Consider the following 12,351-nt stretch of genomic DNA (forward strand, 5'->3'; position numbering starts at 1 on the left):
TGTTTTATTTCGGTGAGAATTTGTGTAGAAAGTGCTAGTCTTGACATCCGTTCTGGACCTTTTTGCGTCGAATCTGCTATCGAGGAAGTTCAAATGCGTCCATAGATCTCAGTCGTAAAGAAACCATGGCAGCAACACAAGCCTCCAAAGAGCAGAAATACGACAGACAGCTGAGGTACGTTGGAAACCACGCCGCAGCTCCCTTGAAGAACTGGTTTAATCCCCTGGTAAACTGCTGCAAATGGTTTCATTCCAGTGCTGAGAACACCGAGGCGGTGAAGCTAACAACAGTGTTAGCTAGCGTTAGCTTGTTCCGTGTGTGTCATTTAGATGGAAGACGTATACGGTTAAAGGAGAGGGTTTCTCTGTTGCTCCCTTCGCTGTTCGCTTGTCCATATAAATGCCACGGGTGGGCCTGATGTTATATTTACACGAGCACAGCGTGTGGGGGTTAAACTGCTGCTGCAACCGGACAGCGGATGCTATAGAGGCTGTCACAGCACCAGCTATGGGGCTGTGTATGTGTGTGTTTACAGCGGCTGAGGGTGGGATTGTGTCACTAGATGGCAACACGTGTCCATGTTGTGATGTGTGCTGCTTCCAGGTTGTGGGGAGACCATGGTCAGGAGTCACTGGAGAACGCTCACGTCTGCCTCATCAACGCCACAGCAACTGGGACCGAGATCCTGAAGAACCTGGTGCTGCCAGGTATAAGCGATGTGCCTCCGTACTGGTGACAATGCTGCAGGAGCTACTGAAAGCATCTCCCTGTTGGATTCATTTCTGTGTTTTTCAGGTATCGGCGCATTCACCATAGTCGATGGGCACACAGTGTCTGGAGAAGATGTTGGAAACAAGTGAGACAGCGATTGTAACTGTGAAAGTTGAGAATAATATATGTTGGTTTTGCTTGTGCACTCATGAACCTCGTCATCTTGTCCTGCAGCTTTTTCCTGAGCAACAACAGCATTGGAAAGGTATTCTTTGCCCAAATAAATAAATGTATAGCTTTTAATCTTGTGCTTTTTTGTTTAGGAATAAACGTGTGATATTTGTATGGGTCCTGATCTTAGCTCTCATGTTGCAGAACCGAGCACAGGCCGCCACTGAGCTGCTCCAAGAACTGAACAGCGATGTCTCTGGGAACTTTGTGGAGGAGGTTGGTTTTGTTTAGCTTGTGTTCGTTGTCACAACAGGTTTACAAATATCTAGTAATGTTGTAACAATAACAATACGTCACACGAAAATGCCCGAAAACTGTTACAATTCTTCATAAGCTAAAAGAGACCAGGCCATGTGCAGACTTATTACGTGTCTATAAGTCAAATGGGTACAGCATAATCAATTTAAATTTGTAAATGCAACAATCAGTATTTGTCTATTTTCTGTTTGTCCTGCAGAGTCCAGACAAACTTCTTGACAACGATCCAGAGTTTTTCCACAGGTTTACCATAGTCATCGGTGTCCATTTGCCAGAAAGGTATGAGACATACACTTTGAAAACAAATAGCTTAACTCCAAATGGATGGTCTTTTAGACTTTTTTTTTATTTAACAAATAAAATTAAGCATTTTGTGTTTGAGGAAAAATTGTATGCACATTCTGCAAGTGCAAGAGCTTTAATCTGCCTTTTCGTTTAAGGGGGTTGTTGGTTCCAATCCAGCCAAAGATAACAAAACATTTTGTTACTGTTTACATCTTGTGCAGAACGTGTTTTTGCCTGATTTGTTATCGTTTCTTTTCTGTCCAACTAAACTATCAAATTATCTCAATAACTCAACAGCACGTGTTTGAGGCTAGGCTCAGCTCTGTGGAGCGCCTCGGTACCTTTCCTCGTCTGTAGAACATACGGCCTCATCGGCTACATGAGACTAGCGGTGCAGGAGCATACAGGTTAGTTCTGATACTATAAAATATTGACTAAAGTTTATTTTGTAACTTTTAATTGGTATTATATTTTTACATATATAAGGCTTTCAGTGAACCCAACAACAATGTTGCTCTGGGATATATACATGGTATATGGATTTTTCATTGTGGCTTGTTTCTTATACATGTTATTAATGTTTTTAATGTAAAATAATAAATATTCTACAGCATATTTGACTGTCTCTCTTCAGTGATTGAATCTCACCCAGACAATGCGTTGGAGGACCTGAGGTTAGATCAGCCTTTTAGTGAATTGAAGAAACACATTCAGTCCTATGACCTTGACAAAATGGACAAGAAGGTATCTATTTTGGTTTCAGCACATTAGCAAGTTTGAATAAGTTTAATCCCGTAAAGATTTACGAAAAGTGATAATGTCTAAATCTTCATTTATTCTGTAGGATCACAGTCACACACCATGGGTCATCATTGTTGCGAAATATCTGGAGAAATGGCTCAGTGAGGTACAGTACATTTGTCTGTTTAGTATTTGTCTGATAAAGACAACGTTACTCAATGTTTACTCATGTGGTTTGTTAATGTTGCTGAACGATAAATGTCCTCTTCCTCTGTCCTTGTAGCACAACTGCCAGCCGCCAAAAAATTACAATGAGAAAGAGGAATTCAGACAAATCATTCGGGAAGGTACCGGTGGACCTCTAGATTGCAGTTCAGTCAGTGACTTGTCTGTGCAACTCAACCCCGTCTGTGATCGATTATTATCTTGTGTCTCTTCAGGGCTCCTGAAGAATGAGAACGGTTTCCCAGAGGATGAAGAAAACTTTGAGGAAGCTATAAAAAATGTCAATACGGCTTTAAATCCAACCAAGGTGCCAGACCTCAAATACTCATTTTGTTTTTCAAGAGATCTCTGTCCCATGCAAAATATCTAATCTTCTAAACGCTCACACAGTCTGTTATGTTTAGATGCAAAGTTCGTAGTTAGAGTGTTCATGTCACTTCTCTTTTTCCTGCAGATTCATAGTGCTCTTGAAGACCTCTTCAACAGTGAGCAGTGTAACAACATCACCTCACAGGTTCGGGACTTCTTCATAAAAACTATTTTATCAAAACTGCATCTGTCCCTGTCTTTCGGAGGTGCTCTGGGACACACATGGACACACATTCTTTTAAATTGGTGAGCACAAGGGATTCCTGGGTCTCATTGAAGGACTCTGACCTGCTGCGGGTCAATATTCCTAAAGATTCTCTGTGTTTCCCATACACTATCAGCGTCGGTGGCCACATATTGATTTTTCATATCGATTTTTTCCTATTTTAAATGGGTAGAGTTTGATTTCATTGTGGAACTGTTCACAGCACATTGATTTGCTCAGCCCCCCCCCCCCCCCCCCCCCGCCTGGCTCTCCCTGTGTTTCTCACTGTTCCTCTCCCACTCACACAAATACACATTGACAGTGGACTCGTCTGCCGTAGCCCGACTGGCCAAAAACAACTGCAGATTTGGTTTCTGCAAACAGCAATCATGTATGCGTTTATTTGGAGATTCGTTCTGATGTTCCTTGTGAACTGAGAGATTTGGGTCTGACTTAGGGCTACAGTTATATCCCACTTTCATATAGGAAGTAATTTGGATGATTGCTTACTGTGCTGTGTGTCTGTGCTGCAGACTCCGACCTTCTGGGTGATGCTGCGAGCGGTCAAGGAGTTTGTTCACAGTGAAGGCAATGGAAGCCTCCCTGTGAGGGGAACCATTCCAGACATGATCGCAGATTCTCAGAAGTTTATCAACCTTCAAAATGTGTAAGTGTGGAATATGGGTCTGTTTGTTGTTTAGAATTTGTCGAGAGGAACTTCCATGAAAAGTGTCCCTGTCAAACAGTAGTTGTTCTTTACTGTATGTCGACACTATATTGATATTCACTTCAAATATTCCACAAACATTCCATTGGATCCAAAGATTCTCTGAGTAAGGGTTTAGTGGTCAACGGTCATGGTCACTGTTATCACTCAAGACCAATTTTGACCATAATTCAAGAATGAATGCACTTATGGCAACATTTCACACAAATGTCTTATTATTACAAAATGAGTCATGACATTTTATATCCCAAAGTCAACTTTATTGTGACATCATCATTTTTCCACGAAAACACTTTTCCTACCATAACCTCACATCATAACTGAGGAGGACAAAGGGGTTTTGTGACCATGTTTCCTGAAGCTCAACTGGTTGTCTGAGGCAAAGAGATAATTTTAGGTTTCTGTTTAATTTCAGTTACAGGGAAAAGGCCCTGCAGGATGCAGCTGCTGTTTCGAAGCACGTAGAACGTCTGCTGCAGTCCGTTGCAAAGGTACGGTATAAAAACTTTGTACTCACTAAATAAGAGTGTTTAGGGTCAAACCTGTGCTCAAGAGTGTCCAGTGGCCCCAAAATAAGTGTTTGCTCAATCAGATGAATTAGCTGAGACTTGGAAAGTCTTGATGGAACGGGTCCCAGCATGCACTCTGACACAGAGATTCCCTTTCCTTTCCCCCAGCCACCAGAGAGCATCTGTGAAAAGGACATCAAGCTATTCTGTAAGTAAACTTTCCCTTGAACAACAATCCATCACATTTTATATTCACCTATATTTTGCTTTCCCCACGAATTTGATTAAAGCCAAACACTGTCCATACCACAGTGTTTTCTTTTTTTAGTTTTAATGTTTATTTTATATTGAGATGTGGAATTTGAGTTTTACTTTTGTTGCAGTTCTGTAAGAACATTCTCAAATATGAACCGTCACGGCCAGAAATTGATTTAAACATCTTTTACTTGAAATAACACATCCTTTAGTTACACTGCCTGATCTGATTATTCTTGGTAATTATTATATTATCCATGTAATCATAACCACTGAGGTTCAATTTAGATATACACTACTCTACATGCATGTAAATATATAGGAACATTGTGTAAATTGGAACCGTCTCATGCTATTCATTCATCAGTTACAATTTTTTGCCGTCATGAAGTAGTGCTGCCTTTTCCGAAGTCACAAGTTTTTATTTCTTTGTTGCTGTTCAGATTTGTGACGTTGTCACTGCTGCTCCTGGACTGAACATAACTCTGACTAGTCTACATGCAGGAATCACATAATCTAATCTGTGGCTCATCCAATTATTCCTAACTGTAGTCATCTGTGTGGACATCTAGGTAAGAATGCCTCCTTTCTGCGGGTGGTGCGCTGCAGATCTCTGGCTGAAGAATATAGTGTGGAGTCCGTGAATAAAGATGAAATCAGTGAGTTGGAGGTTCATTTTGTTTCTGTTGTCGTTGGTTATGTTTAAGCTAACTCTAATAGTGGTTAGCAATGTATTCGTCACCTAACGACCAGATTGTCTTTTCGTGTCTCTCAGCCTCGAGCATGGACAGTCCAGACAGCGAGATGGTCTTCTACCTCATGCTTCGCGCTGTTGATCGCTTCTATCAGCAGCACTCCCGCTACCCAGGTCCGGGCACACTTCATACATCATTCTTTTTCAAGAATTGAACCAAACTCAAAACAATTCCATGGAACCAAGTCATATTTGCGCTATCTAGTTTTCTGCGTTGTTGTTTTTGCAAGTTGCAGATTTTCTTTTGTTATTAACAGGACAGACTTGCTAAGTCATTGACAGACTTTGCATTCAACATTTTTATCACTTGATGGGTCTTTGAATTAGATGTGATGAGCTGCCTGCTGCAATACTGCACACTTCATAGTATGATTTTTAAGAATCATGTTGATAATTCCTCCCTATGCTTCTGTATTTCATCTCTTACCAGGAGTTTACAACTACCAAGTTGAGGATGACATCAGCAAACTGAAGCTGTGTGTAAACAGCCTTCTGCAGGAGTACAGCCTCAACGTCAATATCAAAGACGACTATATCCACGAGTTGTAAGTAATGGTCACTGCTGAATTTGACATTTAGAGCGGACGTTAAAAACTGTGCCAAATAATGATCCAATCCCTTTTCTTTCATAACCTGCAGCTGTCGATATGGTGCAGCAGAGCCACACACAGTTGCAGCATTTTTGGGAGGTAATGCTTTATCACTCATTCTAATGCGCAGCATGTCTATCCCAAACAGTGCTAATAAATCAGAAATGTCTCTTAACCTCTGTTAATATGTTTCCCTTCAGGATGTGCTGCTCAAGAGGCCATCAAGATTGTGAGCCACCAATTTGTGCCCTTTAGCAACACGTTCATTTACAACGCAATGTCACAGACCTCTGCCACCCTGAATTTGTAAAGAGTTTGCTCACAAATATATCAGAGAAAATAGGGTCATATTGGAAAAAGCATTCCTTGTACCAACTTGCTGAACAAACAAAATGGAAACTGGGGGTTTGATAGAAGACAGAATTGCATTTTCCATCACTTTTGAATGGGGTTATGACACTAATGTGTGCACTTAAAGCTTTAAGTGATTCCCAGGGTTACCTGGACTTTTAAGACTAAATATTACGTTGATCATAAAACCTTGTCCTGTGGTTTGAAGTCTTTAAGGGGAGAACTGGTGTCAACAAACATTAAACGAAGCTGAAATCAAAATCCGTGTAGTATTTTCATGTGAGAAACTCGATTCAACTCAACGTAGCAGCACTTTGTGAACTTTAGTTTGTGTTTGGAACAACGAGGTCAGATATTTTGGGTTAGAACGAAAACTTTACACACTCATTGATATCATTCCCCTAAATGGGCATGACTTTGTTGATCAAGATCCATTAACTATATTTTGGGAAATCAGTGAAAATGTCGAAAGAACTTACTATGTTAAAGAAAGTGGGGAAAAAAGAGACATTTGACCTTTTGCCCATGTTTTTATTTTTATACACCAAAGGTAGGACATGTGTTTGTGGTTAAACGTCTGCTCTGCCTCCTTTTGGGCTTTCAACTGTTTCCCCCCCACAGTCCAGATACAGTCTGGTAAAACCCACAGAGCAAATTGTCGACTTGTTCAGAAGTTGAAACAAGGATGACACAGTTATTAAGCCGAATAAATGTGAGCTGACAAACATGTGAGCTTCTTGATCGGCCTGTAGTGTGACTCGCCCCCTGGCAGGACTCACCCGCAAACCAGGTTTAGAGGAATCTTTACTGAGAGCTGAGGACAGTTTTTTTTATCCAACACAAGAGGGCACCCTTCCATGTGTCGCCCTCCACAGGTGAACACACAGTGTGTCGTGCATACCTGCTCGGTGACCTATTCCTGGAAGCCGACCCTTGGACACAGACGTTTTTTCGTTGCAGGATGTGAACAAAAACTTACTGCAGCGTTACTCATTGACCAAAATGTTTCTCAATAGCCGTGTCTCAGATGCACGAAGAAGACACTGGTGTTGGTGGTGGGTTTGATCTAACATGCAGCACAGAGCCCTGTCGGAGAATCATGCTGTGAGGCTCATTGTGATGTAACTGTCGGGCAGAGGGGAGAGATTTTTCATTTGCTGTCTCCTCCCAGACTTGGCAGAATGAAAATTTGCCCTCAGCAGATGTTTTTTCCTTCCTTGTAAGACTCTACCCACCCCCCCATACAGATATCTGTCCCACAGTCTAACACAAACACACACTTATACCCCCCCCCCCCCGTCTGAGAGTGATGGAGCGGCTTGCCAACGAGTCATCTGGCCATTTCCTAAATGAAGATTTTGTCCTCTGAGTCTCAGAGATTATCATGTGTCCATCCATCCACCCGCTAACTCTTCAGACTGCCGTAGAGCAGTGCCAGGGTTTATCAGTCCAAACCAGACAGTGTCTTCTCTTTTTATTTGAGAAGTTCCTCTTGGCAATTTCTACAACCCCACCTTAACAGCGAGGAACAAGAGAGAAATCATTACTCTAATGCTCAGAGCACGGTGTACGCGACACAGGTTGGTTTGTAACATGCACACCGATGGGGAAAAAGTTACAAAGGGTTGTTACAAAGTCAAATGTTGGGATCTTCTGATCACATGAAAACAACAATGCCTTAGTTAAAGCATCAGGCCAGGATTCATTCAGTAGCCCAGAATACAGCATGATCAAGGTTCACATTGTATGGGATTCAGTCATGATCAATGAAAGGGGAAATAAACATGATTATATTGTGGTGGATATGTTACATTTCCATTACAAGTTAAAGTGACAATCCACTGACTACAGTAAGAAAAAAATTATATAATATTAATATTATATAATTATACGTGTGAATGTAGCTCACATTGTTATTATAGTTATTGTTCTTGTTTCTGAGTGAAGACATATAATCCACGCTAGTGACTGCAGCCCTAAGACAAATCATCTGGTCCTCTGGAATATGACACATTGTTGAGTTAATGTTGGTTCCACAGTGTAGAGTCTGGTGGATGAATGTGCTCAACTTAGTGAATTGATTTGAGTTGAGGTCGACTTTAGGGAGACCACTTCTTTGCTGGACCCCTAATACTGATCCTTCACACACTAAATGGTCCGATTGATATGATCTTTGGGTCCTTTAGGGTTTTATAACATCAGAATCAGTGTGTCTAAAATATGAATTGGTCATGCTTAAATACATTTTATCAGAACTCCAAATAATTTGATACTGAACAGATCTATCAATTTCGAACCAAACCATTATATATCTTGTGTCTCTGACTTTTCTCCTCTAGTTTACTTCATGTTGTGCCAACATACGTCTTATTTATCTTTATGTGTCGTGGAACATACACACACCCTCATGGTTGCTGCATGAATGCAGGTCATAACATGGACATGTCAGGGCTCATGCTGTGCACATGTACCACACAGAACATTGAGTACTTTGTCATGTTCCTCTTCAGGTCTCACAATCTCCTCAATCAGCATCACAGTCTGGGGCACACTAGGGAAGTTTGGATGTATTGAAAGATTTAAATAACGGTGAAGTTTTATTGTGTAATAACTGTCACTGTTTTTTTGGCCACCTGGGGGCAGTGTTCTGAAAACAACACTCATATCATTCCCTTTCTAAGTTAAGTTGACTTAATTGTGCATCCATCTGTTGCAGAGGAACTGTATCATTCATTTGAAGTTGTTTTGGCTGATTTATTCTCCTCTATGCTCATCAGTGAATCAGTGAATCATTGTCTTTCTTGCTGTTGTTTGTTGCTGAGCAGGTATACAGTGGGTTCTTAGAGTTTTAATGCTGAAAACAGCTGCCTGCTGCGGACAGAGACCAAGTGAGAGTGAACCAAGTGCAGAGCTGCAGGCCGGACATTTAAATAATGAGCTAGAATGTAATATCATGCCCCATAGTACTGAGAGGAGCCACAGATTTTGGTGATAATTCTCTGTCGCGTCTTTGTTTGATGCAAATTAATTGTTAAATATCAATAATAGTCAATTAAAGGAGATATTATCATCCACCCCTCTGCTGTGTACACCTTCAGATTTTAGATTCTATCAAATTTTACATAAGAAAAAAATGTAGACACACTTTCACACACACACACACACACATCTGTACTCTCTGTTGCTTCCCTGCATTATCTAGAGTTCAGTGTCCAGACCCATGCTTGGATCTGTGTTATCTTGGAGCCACAGGAGAGGCCTGACAATGGACAGAGTTGTGTGTGTGTGTGTGTGTGCGCGTGTGTGTGTGTGTGTTTGCTCGGGAGAGCTTGGAGGAGGGGCCGGTCGTAACTGCTAAAATCAATCACTAAATCAGAAGCACAGCCTGCAGAAAGGCCACAGTGCCAACGATGACGCTCACTGGGAGCTTCAAGCAATAAAGGGAGAAGGGAGGAGGGGTGTGGGGGGGGGGGGGGATAAGGGGGTATTGGATGACTCAGCTTTGGGAAACGAAGGAAACTGCAAAGTAAAAAGCGGCAGATTGGTTTGTCACAGCGTCCCCACCCCCACCCCCAGAGGTCGAGGGCTGCATGTGCCCCCTGTCACAGCCCTCTCACAGGATCTACGGCTGCGTTTTGCTGAGCACATCAGCAGCGAGAGGTTAAGGCACGAGGAGGTCGTGGGTGATGTCTTTCTGATGGCTCATGGCTGTTCGCTTTGAGCCGTATTCCTGGCTGCCGTCCAACTAGTTCACCTCCACATGAGGCCCGGGCTGAATTAAAGTCGGCCTCTGCCAGAGAGGAGCGGAGTGGAGTTTTCAGCATGTTTGCCGGGGAGACTGCAGGAGGCCGGCATACTTTAAACCTCTCAGGGGTCTGCCGAGGGCCTCTCCATTCTTCCTACAAACAGATGGAGCTGTGACTGATGAAGGCACATGTACAATACATGCAGACTCTTGTGGGGATAGAGGGAAAACCCACAGCAACAGTGGGATCAGTCCTCATCAATCTGAAACCATAATAAATGAAAGACAGTGGAACTACTCATCTGTTAAAAAAACAATCTGTCTTTGGGAGTTAATGCCATGGAATTAGTTGATGATGTGTTATCAATAAACCCAAATATGTTTCAAGGGTAAACTCCAGTATTTAACAACTTGTTTATTGCAATCTGTGATTTTAACACTCAGTCTAGTTCAAACCAGCCAGAGTATGTGAGGGTGGAGCTGCCTCGGCTTCCAGAGCCTTAATGGTTGTATGTGTTTCAGATGCATCATTAATGAGTTCATGTAACACACGGAGGCACATGACAGTCGGCCTCCAATCCGCTGGCGGAGGAGGTGCTGTGCCTAAAGTGCAAGGTGTCCATTCGGATGTATCAGCACACCTCATTACCTTGGGTATGAATACTCTTCAGTGTAGTATACGCACGTGCAAACAGGAAGGGGGGGGGGACTGAGGGGTGTGTCTGCAAATAAGTCCCCTATACCCTCAAAGCAAAAATAAGATTAGTTGAGATAGAAGTTCTCAAGGAGATGCAAATGGTTCCATAAGAGTTTCTGTTTTTCTGTTTTTGTTAATAAACAGGATTGTGCAAAAAATATTGGACGGATTACCACCACACTCAGGGAAGGTATGGATCAGGAACGGAGCCATTACATTTTGGGGCAAATCCAGGAATCCTTTTTATTTTTCACTTTCTTTTCCATTTGCGAGACAGGCTGTTTGTCATTGTTTTTGTTGATAACTCAGAGAGTCATGTGTGAATCTTGTTTAAAAGAGTCGGATTTAGGCAGCTGCTATTTCCTGTTTAAGCCTTATGGTAACAAATGGGACCAGAAAGCTGTAACAATCACCATTAGTTTAATGTAATGTAATGTAGCCTTAGCTACAAGGCTTGTTTTAGTGGAATTTTCTATTTATTTCTTAGTTTATTATTATCTAAACATTCCCCTTTACTTCCAATGATACAAAAATAACCCCGCTATATTATTTTCATGTCGCACACATGCTACTCTGGCGTTGCGGTGTTAAATTGCTAATTGTCTTGCATGCATCCGCCAACTATTCATTTGGATCCTTCTTCCATTTGCAGCCAGGCCCTCGGAGAGTCTGGACGTCTGCATCTCCAGATGGGTCAGAGGCTCGGCACCCCCCACCTCCGGGACCTAGGTGTCACATTACACTCCTCAAAGCACCCCCGTGTACGCACAAAACACACCATCAGGCACATTTGTACATACTGTACACACACACACACACACACATACAGAAACACACACAGAGACAGGTGAACTGTCCATATGTACCTTTAAGAGGAAGGTGGATGAGAGTAGTCTTTGTGAAAGTATGTTTGCTCATTTCTGGCATATCACTTCCGTCAGTACATTCTGCAGGTGCCATTCTTATCTCAGTCGTCGCTCTCTGACATTCTCCTCATCGCTCAGATCAGTCGGAAACCAGGCGGCTGGAATTCCATTGTGGAGCGAGAGAACAGCCTTTTTTTGCTCTGAGGCGGCCATGTCTGTGTACGTCCCGTGCTTTCTGTCAGATACACAGCCACCCCCAGTTGAGACATGGACGGGTCACCTCCGTACCTCCACACATCGTATGAATCCGGAGCCGAGCGGAGATGGGTCGCAGCGGGAGAGGAGGAGGTTTTTGAAACTGCTCCGTAAAAAGAGTTTCTCCTGATCTGATGTCTTTCTCATGACTCGGAGAGTAGAGTAAAAAAAAAACAACACAACCCTCCACCATTAAAAACCCATTGTGAGAGGAGCTTGCATGTGTGCACCCCGTCTCCACTCGTTTCCTTTTTTTTCTTCTTTTCAAGGCAAGCATTAATGAGGACCACCTGTTTGCCGAAGCCATGACATTAAAAACATGAAGACGGGGGGGTGGGGGGGGGGACTATGTCCGCTATGTGAGCGCTTTTATGGAGGTTCCAGGTGGCGTTTGTGGGCCGTGCAGGATTGTCATGATGGATATTGTTTTAGTTACACAACTTCTTGTGTACATTGTGGTCTCTGCTCTTCGCGAAGCTAAACTCTCGGGCACACCGTGGAGATCCAGAGGGCCCAGAGTGCATGTGTGTGTGTGAGAGAAGAGAGAGAGGCAGAGATGTGCTCCACAGGGGAGTG

The 12,351-nt window shown here is 42.6% G+C and overlaps 1 protein-coding gene across 1 annotated transcript; it reads left to right on the plus strand.

The window, feature by feature from the left end:
- The first annotated feature begins 79 nt into the window (after positions 1 to 79).
- Positions 80 to 6,473, plus strand: nae1 (nedd8 activating enzyme E1 subunit 1). Its single transcript, XM_062381946.1, has 20 exons — positions 80 to 175; positions 605 to 708; positions 797 to 857; positions 947 to 977; positions 1,088 to 1,159; positions 1,401 to 1,480; positions 1,784 to 1,893; positions 2,121 to 2,230; positions 2,331 to 2,393; positions 2,511 to 2,574; positions 2,668 to 2,759; positions 2,907 to 2,966; positions 3,560 to 3,693; positions 4,169 to 4,244; positions 4,431 to 4,470; positions 5,090 to 5,176; positions 5,293 to 5,385; positions 5,702 to 5,816; positions 5,911 to 5,960; positions 6,062 to 6,473. Exons 1-20 carry the CDS (start codon positions 126 to 128, stop codon positions 6,169 to 6,171), a joined length of 1,602 nt encoding a protein of 533 aa, XP_062237930.1. The 5' UTR covers positions 80 to 125; the 3' UTR covers positions 6,172 to 6,473.
- The last annotated feature ends 5,878 nt before the right edge of the window (positions 6,474 to 12,351 follow it).

Source organism: Platichthys flesus, chromosome 1, assembly GCF_949316205.1.
Source record: "Platichthys flesus chromosome 1, fPlaFle2.1, whole genome shotgun sequence".
NCBI classification, from domain to species: domain Eukaryota; kingdom Metazoa; phylum Chordata; class Actinopteri; order Pleuronectiformes; family Pleuronectidae; genus Platichthys; species Platichthys flesus.

Excerpts from the sequence above, each read along its gene's own strand:
- nae1 (XM_062381946.1), top strand. The coding sequence starts at position 126 with ATGGCAGCAACACAAGCCTCCAAAGAGCAGAAATACGACAGACAGCTG. Across the intron at positions 1,481-1,783 it reads GGTGTCCATTTGCCAGAAAG|CACGTGTTTGAGGCTAGGCT; the intron begins GTATGAGACATA and ends ATAACTCAACAG. Across the intron at positions 2,967-3,559 it reads GTAACAACATCACCTCACAG|ACTCCGACCTTCTGGGTGAT; the intron begins GTTCGGGACTTC and ends TCTGTGCTGCAG.